Raw genomic sequence first — 18,116 nt, 5'->3', positions numbered from 1 at the left:
GTAGTCAGGGCCTCCTAATCAGTAAAACAATTTTTGGTCATAGGGGAGAAATGCCCACAATTACTAAATGGAGAAGAAAGGAAGGGAAGGAAGAAGTAGGGCCTGCAGATGCAACTTTCTGATGTTTGATTACAGATGGGTACAGTCAAATGACTGAGGGACAGGAGAGTGATGCAGTTGTGGGAGAGGATTGTGTTTTTGTGATAGGTATCAGAGCACATCTACATCTACATGCTGAAGAGAATGGCCCAGAGGAGGGAGCAAGAAAAGTCAGTGATGTCCCAAAGTACTATACTGAAAGAGCAAAGTCCCCCACAAAGAGAGCACACTCTGGGGGATTGTGCAAGGGGAAGTCCCTCCTTGGATATTGAGGTAGAGCAGATGCAAGCCCTTGTGGGATGGCAGAAGGAGAAGAAGAGGATCAGCTATTCCAGAGCTCATCCTCCAGGGTGTCACTGCCATCCAATAGCTCCTCCAAGGCAGTGGCATCCTGGAGATAATGTTGAGGGAACAGAATCCAGGACATCCTGGATCAGGGGCTGTCCCAGGACCAACCCACCCCAAAATACCAAGATCCATGCTCAAGTCCCTTATATAAAATGGTATAGTATTTGCATATAACCTACACACATCCTCCTATGTACTTTAAATCACCTTTAGATGACTTGTAATACCTAATACAATGTAATTACTGTGTAAATAGTTGTTATACTACATAGTTTAGGAAATAATGACAAGAAAAAAAAATGTCTGCACATGTTCAATAGAAGCAATCGTCATAGGCCTAAGAACATAGTAGTACACATAATGACAAAATTCCATTTTTCAGCAGTTAGTTGAATCTGCAAATACAGAACCCACAGATATGGAGGACCAACTGTTCTTAAAATACAGTGTAATATACTATATAATGTACAGTAAACCAATTTGTTATTGCAGCACAGTATTTCTACTTTTGTATTTGTAATTTTAAATTTTAGAAATGCATCCTCCATAATGGCACTTTTAAACCGGTAGCTTTTCTTATCTCAAGCAGCACAAGGCTCTTTCTGGCAAAAAATGGGAAGTGGATTTCTATTTAGTACTTTACTATTGACAAAAGCAGTAGGAAAAATGTGAGGCCACTCAGGATCTGCCTGAAACTCCTTCATCTTGGGCAGGCCTCTGAGGCCTAGGGACGTGGACCTTGGGTCCCCTGGCTGTGTGTCTGAGTCAGCAAACTAGACAGAGCGCGCTGGCTGCATAGGGCCTTGGGTCTACCCAGGGTTCCAAAACTTGGGGGATTTCACATGGAAATTTGGATTTATAGCTGGTTATACATAACTGAGGTCTACCAGGGTCCTGTTAAATTGCCACAGGAAGGTCAGAATGCAGGGGAGAATTTTGCACCAGGAATTTAAGTAGAAAGAGCTTTCAGAGTACTGAGTTAGAAGAGCTAGATTCTAGTTCTGAGTTTGCACAAACTCATTAAGCTGAAACACAGAGGGCAAATGACAGTCACAGGCTAGAAATAACAACAACAGGCTTCTCTTAGATTCCTTAGAGTCCTGGCGCTGTTCTAAGCATTTACAATGCATTAGCTTATAATCAAAAAGGTATAAAAGATAGAACTATTCTTGGTGCCAGATCAGGAAAATGAAGCACATGGAGGCTGAAGTCCTTACCCAATTAAGAGATGGAGCTAGAATTTGAACCAGGCTCTAAGTGCAGTCCTGGATTAGCCTCTTTAATCTCACAGTTTCTCCCTGAATAGATACCATCCTGAGGCTCAATGCAGGGCACAAAATTCACAAGTTCCAGTCTTTGGTACTTCAGCCTGGTGCTCTCCTTTTGGCTTTTTCTCTCGACCTCATCCTGCACAAGCTGCCTCTGCATTTAGCTTCCAAATGACCCCAGGACTACTTGCTACTAAGAGGAGCCAAGGGGAGACATGCCGGGGGCAATGGACTACAGCAGCTGGACTAGCCAAAGTGATTGTCCTTCATCCTTTTTTGATGTGTTTTCAGGAAGGTGCATTTGCTTTGGTTTTCAAGAGCATCCACTACCCAGGAGAAGCCGTTGCCACAAGGTGAGACAAAATGCTTTGACATTTTCAATAACAAATAAATTAGATAAAATTACTTAGTTTGAGGTACAGTGGAAGTGTAGGGCCTCTGGGAAGCTGGGAGGGCTTAATGGAAGGAAAGGACAACAGTGTCTTCACCCCCACTTCAACAGTGTCTCTGTGGCATGTGGCACTAGAGCTCCTAATTTTTTAGAAAGTGAAATCAGGTAATTGGATTTTTAGGTGGAATCTCCAGATTTTGAGAAGTTGACAACAAATTCAAATAAAAATAAAACTGTATGGAGGGAAGGGGTCATATCGCAGTTTTGTGGGACTTGATGTCTATACAATTTGGGGGACCCCCTTTAAGTAAAAGCATGCAAAGTTATGCACATGAAACTAGAAATCACAGTGAACATTGATTTGTATTCAGTACTGAAAAGTCCTTGCAGGCTCAGGGCTCATGCGTCATCATCTTCACAGCAGGGCATCCCAGGAATCAGCCCAGAGGTCTGGTTCAGCCCACATGTATCTCTGTTATAGTTACCACTCCCCATAGTTCCCAGTGCTGCTTGGATTTAGAGAAACAGATTATGTGTACTCTTGTTTTTTAAAGCATTCAGATGGATTGATCATCCATCCAGCCATTCAGTTATACTCATTGAGCACTTACTAGGTGCTGGTTTGTGGGGACCTAGCAACTTTCAACCTGGTCTCTGCACTTAAGGACTAGACAATTGTTCAGGAAGACAGAGAAAAGCAGAGAGTAGTGATACTCTGTTATTGGGGCTGGCAGTACCTGTGCACCAGGGACCTGAGGTGAGCAGGTGCCATCCTGGGGAAGGCAGGCAGCAGGAACATCTTCCCCAGCAGAGGGACTAGTATGGGAAAAGATAAGAGGCCAGAGACAGTGTGACACTTGAGTATCTCATTTTGGCCAGGATACTCGTAGGGTAGAGAGGGTCACTGAGACTTCCAATCTCAATGTGTGCTTACTGACATCTGCTGTGGGCCACACATGGAGATAGCAGTGAGCAAGGTGGTACAGGCATGACCCTTACATTCTGGTGGACAGTGAAGCTGTGGGCAGAGGACTGACTCTAAAGGGCCTCAGTGACACACAGGCTGAGGACTTTATTCTGATGTCACAGGGGAGTCATCGAGAGTGTACCTGTATCCCTGAGAGGCCAGGTCAGAGAGGGTAAGGCTGTCATTCAAAGACTGTCAGAGTATCCAGGCAGAAAATGATAAGAATTTATCATCATTTTATTTTTCTTAGGACAGGGACTTATTTACCATTTGGAATACAATTCCTTCAAATCATAGAATTATAAAATACCAGTTGCTTCTTAACAAATTTAGAAGCTCCCATTTAAAATTTGATAATATCTGATATTACTGTCTCAAATGAAGTAGAAGAAGGCAACATGAAGAAACAATAAAGCCTTATTTTTCTAAATTGCTTATAACTGATGGCTCTGTAACCTCCAGAACGATTTTTGGGATATCCTGGGAGAATTCTATGTCTCAAAGTCTCGAGAAATCATAAAGCTTAATCTGAAACAATAAGATTTTAGGGAGCTATTTGCCAAGAAAATTAGATAACCACATATTTTCCCACTGCCAATGTTAGAAAGACGATTTAAGCTAGTTCCCCACAGGACCCAGAACTTTGGCTCTGATTTGCTTTAGACCACAATGAAAGATTGTCTGAAGTATTCAAAGTGCTCACAGCATCTTTTTCCAAGCTGTGAACTCTGTCCCTCACCTTGAGAAGTCAGAAGAGGGATCCAAACAGGTCAACACTACCAGAAAATAAGGTCTGTTTGTTGCTGAAGAAATAGTAAGGGTCTGTATTAGTTCAGGTTAACAGATCGGATGACACAGGTGGACTGAATTCAGACTACTGAACAAGTGGTTCATTGATATACATTAGCAAGAATTTGGTTGACATAAAATGTTACCTCTATGTTATATTGAATTAATATGTTTGAGACAGCACTCGAATGGTCTTATTAAAACATGCTCAGTATTTTCTTCTTCTTTATATATTAGTTAACATGCAAGGGGAGAATGGCACATATCCCTTAGTAACTATAGTAGTTCCCCCTCACCTAAGGTTTGCTTTCTGAAGTTTCAGTTATCTGTAATCAACCAAGGTCCAAAATATCCAATGTTGTTTATTCCAGAAATAAACAACATATAAGTTTTAAATTTTTATAATTTTATTATTAGTTGTTTTTAGTCTCTTACTGTGCCTAACTCATAAATTAAACTTTATCATAAGTAGGTATAGGAAAAATATTGTATTGTATATGTAGGATTTAGAACTATCCATGGTCTCAGGCATTCTCTGTGATGTCTTAGAAGATACCCCACATGGGAAAGAAAGGATCACTAAATTGGAATTTTACCTGCCTGGTTCTGAGAATTAGAGTTCTAGAATGTGTGAGTTATAAAAATGATCTGCTTATTTCTATATATATCCAATGTGTATTTGATTTGCATACTGCAATTTATAAGAATGAACAAAGAATTCGGTTTTGAAGGCAAAATGCCATTAATCATGGAATACCTTAAATGCATTCCCCAATACAAGTTGTAAACCAGAAAGAAATATTGTGAAGTGCTTCACTGAAGATTCCTTTCTGAGAAATTCAGAGAGCCAGCGACTGGTGACTGAGACAGGGGCCCTGGGAAAAGAGACCTGGGTTAGAGGCCTTCACCCTGGTCACCTGTAGGAATTCCCCCAAGATTTCACCTTGTGAAAATCACTGTCCCCTTTTATAATGAAGTCCACTTTGTATAGGTTGAAGATTCTAAACTTCGATCAGGAGGTGTCACTCAGATAGAGCCAAAACCACTCTGAAAATTGCCTTAAGTAGCATTCAAAGTAAAGTACAGTCTTCCCTTGGTGTCTACAGGGACCCTGGAACCAATCACCCTTCAGATACTAAAATTCTTAGAAACTCAAGTCCCTTATGTGAAATGACATTGTGTGTATAATCTACCCACATCATCCCATATACTTTCAATCATCTCTAGTTTACTTATAATATTGAGCATAATGTAAATACTCTGTAAATAGTTGTGATACTGTTTTGTTTGGGGAATAATGACAAGAAAAAAGTCTTTACACACAGGTATTTTTTTTTTTCCTGAATATTTTTAACCTACAGTTGGTTGAATCCACAGATGCCAACTGTACACACAAAAGTCGGCTACTTTCATGTCCATGAAAGCTAGAGAACAATTGAGCTTGGAGAAAGGGAAAAACAAAAGGGAGATCCTGGTCACCTAGTGTTCCCACTTTAAGGGTTTGCAGCAAATGAAGGCTGCTTAGAGGAACAAAGTGTTCCCTTATGCCACCCAGGGTTAGCACATTGGAGATTCAGGGAACTGGAGGAGTTCCAGATTCTGTGAGGGTGGGAGTAGGAAGGGTTATCAGGTTGTTGGGCAAGTGGTTGATGCCATGTTGGTGATCTGGGATCTGTTTGCTAGCCTGTTGATCCCTGCTCCAAATCTTGAGATCATGTTTGTATGGTCAGGGCATCCATTCTAGGAGACCTATACGCAATTTCTGCTCCAGAGAAAGGGCTAGATTTGGGAGTCCCACTTCAGATGCAGGGAAAACTTCTAGCCTGGGGTGTCCAAGGTGTTGGATAACTTGATGCTTTATTCTCCCTACAGGAGAGGCAGCCCACTGCTAATTGGAGTGCGAAGCAAATACAAACTCTCCACAGAGCAGATCCCCATCTTGTATAGGACATGTAAGTTCCTGAGCAAGACTTGAAGGGCGCAGCTACTGAACAGTGTCTCAGGACTCAGCAACTATTCTAGTGGGGTCAACTCCCCTCCAAGGAAAACAGACCTCACTTTAACTGGAACTCAGCCAGCACAAAGCTCTAGGTCTAAAGGATTTTCATGCCATGGAGACTTAGCACCATCTTTTTAAAAGCTTTTCCTTTTGGATATTTTCAAACATATGCAGAAGTAGAAAGAACAGCACGCAGCTTGGTATAATGGCAACCATTTGATTTGAGTGTTTCTTTGTTTTTGTTTGCCTTACTCTCCCACTATAGCCCTTTAAATGCTCTTGCAGTGGTACTGTGCTATTTAGGGAGCTTTTACAGGATTTGGCTGATGCAGTCAGAGCTAAAAATTGCAAATTTCTCCCACACATATTCAAAGGGGAAATGGGCTCCTTGCCGCATGTTATGCAAATGAAATAGTCTACTGGGATTTGCAATCCATTCCTTTATTTACTAGGCAATATTGAGAATGTGAAGAATATCTGTAAAACAAGGATGAAAAGACTGGACAGCTCCACCTGCCTTCATGCTGTGGGCGATAAAGCAGTGGAATTCTTTTTTGCTTCTGATGCAAGGTAACTTCCCTGATATTATGTAACCAAGGATTGTCTGTCTAAACACAACCTTTTTTTTTTTTTTTTTTTTTTTAAGTGCTGGGCATCTATCCTTGAGCTAGGCAAGCCCTCTACTGCTGAGCTATACCCCATTTCTATCATTTCTTACTTATGCCATATTTTATCTGTTTTCTTGTGACTCAGCAAGGGCCTAGGTCAGGGCAGATTTCAGTCCCTGTGGCCTGGAATCCTTACGCTGTGAGCAACTGCGTGATTCTCTTGGATAGCACTGGTGGCCACAGCCTGGATCCACTGATGGTTATTTACAGCCTGCATGGAATAACTGAACTAGTTCCTGGCACTTTGAAAAAACGTAAAAACTTGAATTCTTAGCTTTTCTGGGAAAACTGGCAGATCTGAACTTGCTGGACTGTGCTTCCTTAGCCCCTGTTGTCTGGGAGTGCTCCAAGGCTGCTTCCTTTAGATGAGCCAAGTGTCTCCAGACCTCATTCCTATACCCAACCCCACATTTGCCTATGATCTGACCATTCTCAAAAGCCAGAGCCACAATTTAGAAGGTTTGTCCAATCATTCTAAAGTCCATGTCCTCACAATCCCTAAATAATAATTTTGGAAATTTGAGAAATTCTACCTCAGTACAGAAGTTATATATATGCACATGCACACATGTGCACACATACATGGAGGGAGGGAGAAGAGAGACAAAAAGAGGGAAGCAAGGGAAAGGAAGTGGGAGTGAGGACAGGAGAAAAGGGAGAGAGAAAGGAGAAAGAGCGAGCTAAATAGAAAATCACTGTGAATACCAGTACTACCTCTTTTGTCCAACCCTTTATTATTTCTTTTCATGCTGCAGGCTTTTTTCTCTTTCTCATCCACCCCGTTAGGGTCTTGCTGTGAAGCAGTGACGATTCCAGGCCAGGTCTCCTGGGAAATAGGAAGTAATAGGAACCTAGAGCTCATAAGTAACACCAATATTCATGGGCAGTATTTCCCAAAGTGTGTTCCTAAGAGCACTCTTTCAGTGAGAAGCTAATATTATTTCAATGATTCTAAAGCACACAATTAGTTTACAGATTTTGGCATCTATAAGTGGCATCTTGCAATTATAATTTGCTGAAATTTTTATTTCTTAGAAATGTACAAAATAATTATGATCTTACAATCAGTGGTACCTTATATTAAGTGAAATATGTTAGATGTTTCTCAAATTAGAGAAGACATGACTGCTTTGAAAGAAAATGATATAATTATTCATAGGCAATACAATTATATCCAGCTGAAAGGCTGTTAGAACTAATACTAGCAGCTAGTCAGAGAATAAAGATGTGGAAATCTTACATCCCAGTAATAGCCACTAATCTGTGAACTGCTGGAACAGGAACTTCATCGACCTTATTTCTTCTAGTGTCTCCTCACATGACTAGGCACAGGAGGCTCTCAGTAAATTTTTGTTGAATAACAATAAATAATACTCACCACAGTTGAAGAAAAAAGTTTTCATTAAATTCCTTAGAATAAATTTTAATAAAAATAGTCCAGAAACTTGAGACTCTGAAAGTTTACAATGAGAAATAATAAGAGATTTGGATAAAGGGAAGGATTTTACATTCCTTGGTAGAGAACTTTAATATTACTTTTAAAATTATGGAAATTCAATTTTAAAATTAATTTAACAAGAATTTCCTTGATAATCTTGATTCTCCCCCAAATCAATTTGTAAATTCAATGCTATAATTAAGAGCCTTAATATTCTTTTGTTTGCTTGTTTAGGTTATTGAAACTTAAAAAAGTGATTCTGTAATGTATATTGTGTAGATAAGAAAGCCAACTGTCTTAGTCCATTTTCTGTTCCTATAACAAAATACCTGAGACCAGATAATTTAGTAAGAATAGAAGTTGATTTGACTCACAGATCTGGCAGCCAGGAAATCTAAGAGTATGGTGTTAGCATATACTTAACAACTGGTGAGGTACATCATAATATGGCAAAGAGAAATCTTGCTTTTGTAACAAAGCTACTCCTGTGGTGACCCATTAATTCATGAATGGATTAATCAATTAATCCATTAATATATTGTGAAGGCAGAGCCCTCAAGACCCATACACTTCCAAATACTGCTAGCATATAACTTTGAGGATTAAGTTTCCAGTGCATGAATTCTAGAGGGATTCCAAACCATAGCACTTAACATATATTGAGAAAGGAGAATCATAACGGTGACCCTCCCAGATATGAAGAACATTTGGGCAACAACAGCCAGCATGTGCTGTGCACTTAGAGCTGAGTGCCGTGCTGAGGGCTACACTGGGACTATCTCATTTAATAATCACAACAAAACCCAGATGAAGGCACAGAGATCATCTGTTTCACAAGGAGAGAGGGCTGGGGAGATAGCTCAGTTGGTAAAGTGTTTACCTTGCAAGCACAGGTCCCTGGGTTTGCTCCCCAGCACCGCAAAAAAAGTCATTAGGAATTCTGTTTCACAAGGAGGAACCTGAGACAGGACCCCAAAGGGTTATCTGTGTTACAGGACTGTAGTAGCACCTTGGGTCTGTCTAACTCCTAGGCCAGTTGTCTTAATGACTAGACTATATTACCATCCATTTTGTAAATTAAACTTATATTTAAACATGTATATGGACATGCACGCATGAATATAAGCATGTGAATGAACATGGACATAAACATCAAGCATTTTCAGGAGAGAAGCACTATGGCCTAAGCAGTGTTTATCTCTGAGAGATGGGATCAGGCCTTTTATACCTGATACTCTCTTTTCTACTTTTTATACAATGGGTGCATATTGTTACTTTTGTGCAGAGTAGTGTCTTTCCATCCTTTTTTCCGGATGCATTACTCTTAGAGCCATAGAACTTGATGGTTTTTCTCTTTAACTTTGCATCAAAAATTTTAAGTGTTTGGGGGATTTTTTTGTTGTTTGTTTGTTTGCTACTGGGGATTGAACCCAAAGTTTCTCAATTACACATCCCCCAGCTCTTTTTATATTTTTATTTAGAGACAAAGTCTCACTAAATTGCTAAGGCCGGTTTGAACTTGTGATCCTCCTGCCTCAGCCCCGCTGACTGCTGGGATTATAGGCATGCACCGCTGCACCCAGCTAAGTGTTCAGTTTTCGCAAAGCACATTTGGGTATGTGGCCTGTGGAAAATGAGGGGTTTCCCTCCCGTGATCCTTCAAATACCACCCTCATGTTTTTTAACCATATCTATGTACTATCTGTGCTATTGATTACCCAACTTTCTTTCTCATTTATCCACTTTTCTAACTTAAACTTATTTTAAAAAATATTTTTTAGTTACAAATGTACACAATACCTTTATTTTATTTATTTATTTTTATGTGGTGCTGAGGATCAAACCTAGTGCCTCACATGTGTTAGGCAAGCACTACCACTGAGCTACAACCCTTTAAACTTATTTTTTAAAGAAGCTTTCTAGTGTCAAGGGAAAAATCATATCACTTTCCAAACAGATTAACTTATTGTAAAACAATGATCCCACATTTCACTGGTAGATACATCTTGTAGGTTACTTACTGATCCCTCCCTGTTTGTCTTGCTCTACCTGTGTACACATGTGTGTTTTAAGAAACTGGGTCATTTATTTGATGAGTTTTCTACTATCTGGGTTTTGCCGAGTGCATCCCTCATGGTGTTGTTTAATATGTTCTTCCATCTACCTTATTTCCTGTAAACTAGCGTTTACAAGCTTCTAGAAGTTTGATCTTATTCAGGTATGATTTTTGACAAGACTACCTAGGTAGTTGTGTGTCTTTTCATCAGGAAGCACATATTGCCTTATTGTCTGTCATTTTATTCTAGGATCAGTCAGGAATTCAAGCATTAACGGCTTTCTCCTTCCTTTACAGAGCTTCTTACCTCTTGGTTTCAACAGTCATGGGTGGTCCTTGATTAGAGCTATATTAATAATTAGCCAATAATTAGGAGTTCATAAATTGATTGTTCTATCATTCCTTCTTTGCTAGCTATGTTACTTCTATAAAGAGAAACTTGTTTTCATAAACTACAGGGTTATTTTAAGTCATATTGCTTTTAAAAGCAACAAATGCTTCCTTCTTTCCTTTTCCAATTCAGAATAATAGGTTGTTTCCTGAGTGTTCTCCAAAGTTTGGATCCTGATTTGAAGAAACCAAATATAAAAGGATATACATGAGATTATTGAGGAGATTTGAGCATATTTGAATATAAGCTAAAGGATTTACAGAAGAACTGATAAAAATGTTTCTATACACTCTGTAATGGAATTAGGGTTAGAGTTAGGTTAGTTAGGTTAGGTTAGGTCAGGCTTAGGACTAACCTTAACTAGCCTCAAAATAATTCCTGCAGGAAGGGAGAGAGTGTGGAGAAGAGGGAGAAGATTCACCTACATATTGAAGTGTTTAGTGATGATGTCATTGTCACTCCTAAAACACCACTGACCCCACATTTAGGAAATAGTGAGTGACTGCTGCCTTGTGATGGTTTAGAGCAGGGTATTAATTTTTATATCTCTATTTCCCTCACTCTAGTGCCATCATAGAACACACCAACCGGGTCATCTTCCTCGAGGATGACGATATCGCCGCAGTGGCTGATGGGAAACTCTCCATTCACCGAGTCAAGCGCTCAGCTAGTGATGACCCATCTCGAGCCATCCAGACCCTGCAGATGGAATTGCAGCAAATCATGAAAGGCAGGTATCCTCTAAGAGTCTGTATGCAACAGCTTCAGGGAGCAGATGCTCTGTGAGGGATGCTCCTAACATGGTCTGCCCTGCCCTGGGTGGAGGTCATAGCCCTCCTGCCCACAGGGCTCAGGCAGCCTCTGGCTTGTGTAGCTGAGGCTCTATGGAAAGCTTGGCTTGGCATTTCCAAATAGGGAGTCCTATTTTATCTAGAATCTGTTTGTGTCATCATCTGACTCCCTCATACATTTGTACACCCCAGTCATCATTTTTTTTCTCTGAGCAGGAGGGCTACAGTAATGGGGGCTATGGACCACTTCTCTATAAAGTAGAGCCTGCCTCCTTGTACCCACTTTTGTCCCCTTCAATCTGTACTCCGCGGTTCAGCCTAAGTAAAGCTTTAAGAACATAAATCAGACCCCGCTATCCTTCCACTTAAAGCCCTTCTATTCTTAAAATCCAGACTCCCTTCTGTAGCCTATGAGCCCCCCTCACCAAAACCTGGATCTACCACACTTAATCCTTTGCCTACTATGCCCTACCCACCCTGGACCTGCTGCCTCGCTGTTACTCAGGCAGGCCAACTGCTTGCCCACTTGGGGGTCCTTGCTTTTCTTGTTCTAATCATAGGACTGACTCCTTTTGATCACTTTGAGTTCCCCTGAAATGTCACCCCTCCAAGATTTCTTTTATCTTTGATCTGCCATGATCCCTCCCTAGCTCCCTAACTTACAAGGCCCACCTCCTCACTTGCTTTATTTGCACTCTGTGTAATATGTCATATGCAGCAGATAGGAAGAACATTCCTACCAAGTCCCTAGACACCTCTAAAGCATCCAGTGCAGCTCCTTTGAGGCTTAACCACCCTGCAGCCAGATGGTCTCTTTAACAATCATCCAGATCCATTCAGATCAAAGCCCCAGAAATGCAGGTGTGGCTAGAAGAGGTTTTTCTTTATTACAGAAACTAGGGGTTGGGCTGGGTTTGTGGCTCAGTGGTAGAGCACTTGCCTAGCATGTGTGAGGCACTGGGTTCGATTCTCAGCACCACATAAAAATAAATAAGTAAAATAAAGGCATCGTGTCCATCTACAATTGATATATATATATATATATATATATATATATATATATATATATATATATATAATATAGCTAGGGGTTATTAACTGAAAAGAAAATTGCTAGGGCTGAGGTTACAGCTCAGTGGTACAGCACTTGCCTAGCATGCCCAAGGCTCAGGGTTTGTTCCCAGCACCACAAAAGGGAAAAAGAAAATTGTCTATTTCTTTGGAATTGCTTAATATGTAGTTCCCTAAGTGGGTGACTTTTTGGAAATAAAACATTTTACAAAACTTTTCTGGTCTTGCTAAGGGGAGTATAGCCCAGGACAATCAGTCCTGCTGTTTACTCCTTACATGCTTTCAACAAATGCCTCCTTTCCTTATTATGTAAGCTGGAGATAGTCATCCCACCTGCCCTGCTTCTTCAGACTTATCACCATGAGCATCAGGCAGGATAATACATGAGGATGACCTTTGGAATTTGCGATGGGTTTTACAGTTGTCACTATCACTATTGCTTATTGAGTTTTCTTCCTAGTAAAAGTTAAGCAGTAGAAATACAACCAGATTAAAACTGACCCACCTCATTGATGTTTGTTTGACCAGGTAATTTTAGTGCATTTATGCAGAAGGAAATCTTCGAACAGCCAGAATCAGTTTTCAACACCATGAGAGGTCGTGTGAATTTTGAGACAAACACAGGTACAGTAATCCTCGTGCTGAGTGGGGATCCTCCATCTGTGCTCTGTATTAGTGAATGCAGTCTCTGTGTAAAGTCAGTGTTTACACCCTGCTATGTCCTGCAGTGCTCCTGGGTGGCTTGAAGGACCATCTGAAGGAGATTCGACGATGCCGAAGGCTCATTGTAATTGGCTGTGGAACAAGCTACCATGCAGCTGTGGCTGTAAGTGCAATACTCTGAACCCTTGATAGTGTGTGTGGGAGATTAACAGAAATCAAGGTTGAGACACAGTCTGAAATTTTATCATACATTGGCTTTCTGAATTTAGCAAAATGCTGTACCCATTCCCATCAGCCACCATGAGAATTAGCACCAAGCCCTTTCCTCTTTAAGGTAACCTGTGGATGATTGAAATTCTCTCACCATGTGATCAGCAAGGCACTGTGTCATAAACTGTTCCTAGAAGCCCAACTGCCATTTGTCCTTATGATGTCCATGATTGACTTTAGTCTCCATTCTTGTTGGCTTCAGACGCGGCAAGTTTTGGAGGAACTGACTGAGCTCCCGGTGATGGTTGAACTTGCTAGTGATTTTCTGGACAGGAACACACCTGTGTTTAGGGATGATGTTTGCTTTTTCATAAGCCAATCAGGTAAGAGATGCAGGTATCGTGACCAAGTTTGAATTAGTTTACCTCTGGGCTCTCTTCTCTCTGCACCATACCATATGCTACCTTCCCTCCTTCAGTTTATCCTCTGTGCCACACTCTCTCATGCACCAGGTCATTTAACCCTTAAAGGTGATGGGAGCAGTGGCATATGCCTATAATCCCAGAAACTCAGGAGGCTGAGACAGCAGGATCACAAGTTCAAAGCCAGCCTCAGCAACTTAGTGAGGCCCTAAGCAACTTTAGCAAGACCCTGTCTCAAAATAAAAAGAACTGGGGATATAGCTCAATAGTTAAGGGCCCCTGGGTTAAAATTCTGGTTTAAAAAGAAAGAAAAAGAAAAAACTTAACCCTTAAAGGCATCAGTTACTGTAGTTACTGTATGGGGAGGGCAAGTGATGTGTAAGGCCATGCAGCTAGGGTGTGACAGAGCTGCAATCGGGTTGAGAATCTAGATCCACTGGTTTTTCTCGTGCCCTATGGCTTCTCCCCACTTCTGCCATTCCAAGTCCAGGTCTTCAAGAACAACTCACCATAGCGCTCATAAATATTTGCTGGGTTTACTTTAGTGAAGAACAAAAGTCTCTTCGAAAATTCTTCTCAGTTGAGTTACCTCATAGTGTGGGATTTATTCTCAAGCCCCAACTTCCAGCTGTATGCAGTACCCACCCTTCCCAGCAGGGGGAGGCATAAAGAGACACTGCTCTGGTGCAAAGGGCAATTCCCTAACTGAATAAACCCTGCCTGAGCACTAGGTAAGAACATTTGTTCTACCTGTTTTGAGCAGTGGGCCAGGGAGATGATATGGCTGTATGTTTGGAGTCCCCTTGAGCTTTAGGAGGACTTTTGAAATATTTTAATTATGAAGAATTCCAAGTTTTTATAAAAGAGAAATTCATGTAGTGTACCATCTAACCTTGACAGTGATCAACAATCTGGGTTCATCCATACCCACATTAACCTCTACCCTTCTCTGGATTATTTTGAAGCCAATTCCAGATATCATGTCCTCCCTTAAATACTTCAGAATGTTTGATTAAAATGATAAAAGGAAAAACATAATCACAATGTCATTATCACAACTGAAAAACTGATGGTCATGTTTTAAATATCTATAGGGGTTTTAATAGGGCTTTCATTTAGAATTTTAATACTGTTTCCATTAAGTAAAACTAACACAAATACACTTACGTTCTATCTGACCAGCTTGCTACCCAGGGGCTAGTAGCCATGGTTGCCTTTGAGTTGACCATCTCATCAGAGAATAAAATATTTCATTGGTGGTAAGGCGCCTCCGGGTGGGAGCCATTAATAAAAAAATGGAGGTGGATTTCATGTGGAAATAATGCAGCATGAACCCCTAAGTCTCTGCATAGCAATGTTCAGCTTGTTAATGCAAAAAAAAAAAAAAAAAAAAAAACTATCATAAGTAGGGAGTGCTTCCTTCCCCACCCACCCCACCATTATTTATTTTGAGATAGGATCCCGCTAAACTGGTGAGGCTGACCTGGAACTTGTGATCCTCCTGTCTCAACCTCCCAAGTTCATTTAAGTTCACATTGCAAGGCTATAAGAAGTGTTTCCTTTCAAGCAAGGTTTATTTGAGAAACAACATATAGGAGCATTCTTATTTTTTCAATGTCAAATCTGTTAAACCTTAGCACTTCCTAACTAAGGAACTTAGAGTCCTAGAAAGAGCATTAGGAACCAGACCCACTTGTCACCTATAGCTGCTTGACCTTATTGGAGGCATTGATTTCATCCTACCTCTGAGCCCTTCATCTGAAAAATGGGATGGCAGCCCCCACTGGGTTGTCAAGAGAATTCAGAGAAACAGTGGATGAAAAAGTGCTTGCCACATAAATAGTAACAAAGTCTTGAATCTAAGAATAAACATGAAAAAATGTTGAGCTTGCCTTTTCTTTCTTCAACACTGGCTGCCTGAGTGTTGGGTACTGATTTCCATGTAAGAGCCGTGGGTAGATGAATACAGAGGATGGGGGAGGAAAGGGGAAGAGTTTAGGCTGGCAGAAAGCCCACACTTGCAGACACGCACTGAAAGGGCCCCCTGTGTGGCAGGCGAGACTGCAGACACACTCCTGGCTCTGCGCTACTGTAAGGACCGCCGAGCCCTAACTGTGGGTGTCACCAACACTGTGGGCAGCTCCATCTCCCGCGAGACCGACTGCGGTGTCCACATCAATGCAGGGCCAGAGATCGGTGTGGCCAGCACCAAGGTAGGAGCCACGTACACTCCTTGGGAAGATCCTGGGTCTCATGGCTGAACTGAGGCCCAGAGGGGTTCCCAGTCATCTGCCCTCCTCTTGCTGGGACACTGGGATGTAGCTTATCCAGTTGCCTCTTCTCAGCTGGCATGCCTCACTTCTCCCTGCCCCAACCCTGTTGGTGATTTCCTTCTCTTTATTTATAATCTCATTTTATTTATTTATACATGATTTTCTTGTCTCTGTCCATGTTGTCCTTTAGCTCATCAAACATCTCTGTGATAACTGTTTGAAAGTCTTTGCTGCTTCCTTCTTTTTCCATAGGCTTACACCAGCCAGTTCATTTCTCTTGTGATGTTCGGTTTGATGATGTCCGAAGATCGAATCTCACTGCAAAACAGGAGGCAAGAGATCATCCGTGGCCTGAGATCTTTACCTGGTATGTTCCAGTACTTTGCATAATTTCAAATCTGGTAGGCTGTTCTTAGCTGCTTCCCCTTGACTCTCTTCTGTAAATGGTGCTATTAATCATTCCCTCCTCCTAGAACTTTCTACCCACTGCTAAATCCCTTCAGCAGCTCCCAATGGGCCACTTCTCACCAGGCCTTGGAACCCTGCACACAGGGCCCTTGTTAACCTCTGACCTCATTCTACTCCCTCTCCTCCCTGGGCTGCTTCATCCACTGAGTAATAAGTTGCTTTGGGCACTTGGCAGACATTTTTTCAAAAATGAACATAATTAGCCTGACACTTCAAGAGAAAAAAAAAAAAGGCAGTACTTCTTGCCACTAATAAACTTCAAGTTTGCAATCAGCATTTAAAATTTTAAAAAAATTATATCTGCCTCCATGAGCTTGACTACCTCCCAGCATTTAAAGACTTCTCCATTGAGATGATGGTGATTTTAACAAATAGATTTCTAAAATATATTTTATAAATAAATGTGTCCTATTTAAGGAGACTTGCTTAGGTTTGTGGCCAGTGCATGACACTGCAAAATTGTGTTCAGATAAAAGAACCATTTAAAGTTTTTGATAAGATCAGGCATGATGGTGCACACCTGTAATCCCAGCAGCTCAGGAGACTAAGGCAGGAGACTGAGAGTTCAAAGCCAGCCTCAGCAACTTAGTGAGGCCCTGAGCAACTCCATGAGACCCTGTATCTAAATAAAATATTTTAAAAAGGGTTAGGGGTGTGGCTCAGTGGTTTTGCACCCCTGGGTTCAATCCCCAGTACCAGTAAATAAATAAATAAATAAATAAATAAATAAATAAAGTGGTTGATAAACCAATTAATTTTAATGTAATGAAGGAAGAACTTTATTGATAGGACTTCAAATCCACATTTGCAACTACCATTTTAAGAAACCACCACTTTTCACATTTGATATAGTATCTATCAAAGAGGAACAGTCACAATTATTTGAAAAACCTATTTATTCTTCCCTTTTCCAATTATGAATCCCTGTAAGGCCAGATTATATTCCTATATTTCAACCAAAAAAAATCACAAATTTAATGTAGAAACAGATATGAGAATCAACAGTCTTTTATTTAAAAATCAGACATTAAAAAAGATATGCAATAATTTAAAATAATGCCTCTCTTCTCACTGTATTTTTTTTCCAGAAAATACATTAATAATGAGTTTATTATTATTTTTCAATGAACTAATAGATATTTTTAAATTTCTGTGTTATTTTTGAATCTGGTGAGACCTAAAACCCTCAAAAACAAAGGCTCCTGAGGACTCAAAATAGTTTTAGAAAGCTTAAAGGATTCCTGGGACCAAAAAAGTTGAGCACCTCTGTCTAACTTATGTTGCCTTTGCCTAGGGACACAGCATACAGTGGGTGCTTTGGTCAGTTTTTTCGCTGCTGTGACTAAATGACCCTACCAGCACAACTGTAGAGGAGGAGGAAGAGTTTATTTGAGGGCTCACAGTTTCAGAGGTCTTAATCTATAGATATATTGCTCCATTCCTGGGACTCAAAGTGAGGCAGAACATCATGGCAGGAAAGTGTGGCAGAGGGAAGCAGCTCACATAATGATCAGAAAGCAGAGAGACTCCACTCACCAGATACAAAATATATACCCCAAAGACATGCCCCCAGGGACCCACCTCCTCCAGCCACACCCTACCCACCTTAGGTTAGTTACCACTCAGCTAATCCCATTGGGGGATTAATTCAACAATTGGGTTAACCCAGTCATTTCTCTGCTAAACCTTCTTGCATTCTCACACGTGAGTTTTTTGGGGACACTTCACATCCAAACCATAACAGTGGGAAAGAGGGACATTAATTTGGAGTGTTCTGTGTCTTGCCAACTGATGATTTCATCTA

General features: G+C 40.8%; 1 protein-coding gene across 1 annotated transcript in view; it reads left to right on the top strand.

Annotated features, from left to right (window-relative positions):
* Positions 1 to 18,116, top strand: part of GFPT2 (glutamine-fructose-6-phosphate transaminase 2) — a 49,038-nt gene that overhangs the window by 23,042 nt on the left and 7,880 nt on the right. Inside the window, exons 7-15 of the mRNA XM_079145624.1 lie at positions 2,007 to 2,068; positions 5,735 to 5,814; positions 6,314 to 6,431; positions 10,981 to 11,144; positions 12,805 to 12,900; positions 13,005 to 13,102; positions 13,412 to 13,532; positions 15,627 to 15,784; positions 16,097 to 16,211. Of these exons, the coding sequence (XP_079001750.1) occupies positions 2,007 to 2,068; positions 5,735 to 5,814; positions 6,314 to 6,431; positions 10,981 to 11,144; positions 12,805 to 12,900; positions 13,005 to 13,102; positions 13,412 to 13,532; positions 15,627 to 15,784; positions 16,097 to 16,211 (1,012 nt within the window). The remainder of the gene's footprint in view (positions 1 to 2,006; positions 2,069 to 5,734; positions 5,815 to 6,313; positions 6,432 to 10,980; positions 11,145 to 12,804; positions 12,901 to 13,004; positions 13,103 to 13,411; positions 13,533 to 15,626; positions 15,785 to 16,096; positions 16,212 to 18,116) is intronic.

The sequence above is a fragment of the Sciurus vulgaris genome (genome assembly GCF_902686455.1).
Source record: "Sciurus vulgaris genome assembly, chromosome: 6".
NCBI classification, from domain to species: Eukaryota; Metazoa; Chordata; class Mammalia; order Rodentia; family Sciuridae; genus Sciurus; species Sciurus vulgaris.
Note: the sequence above shows the minus strand (reverse complement) of the source record. Positions and strands in the feature narration are given on the sequence as shown.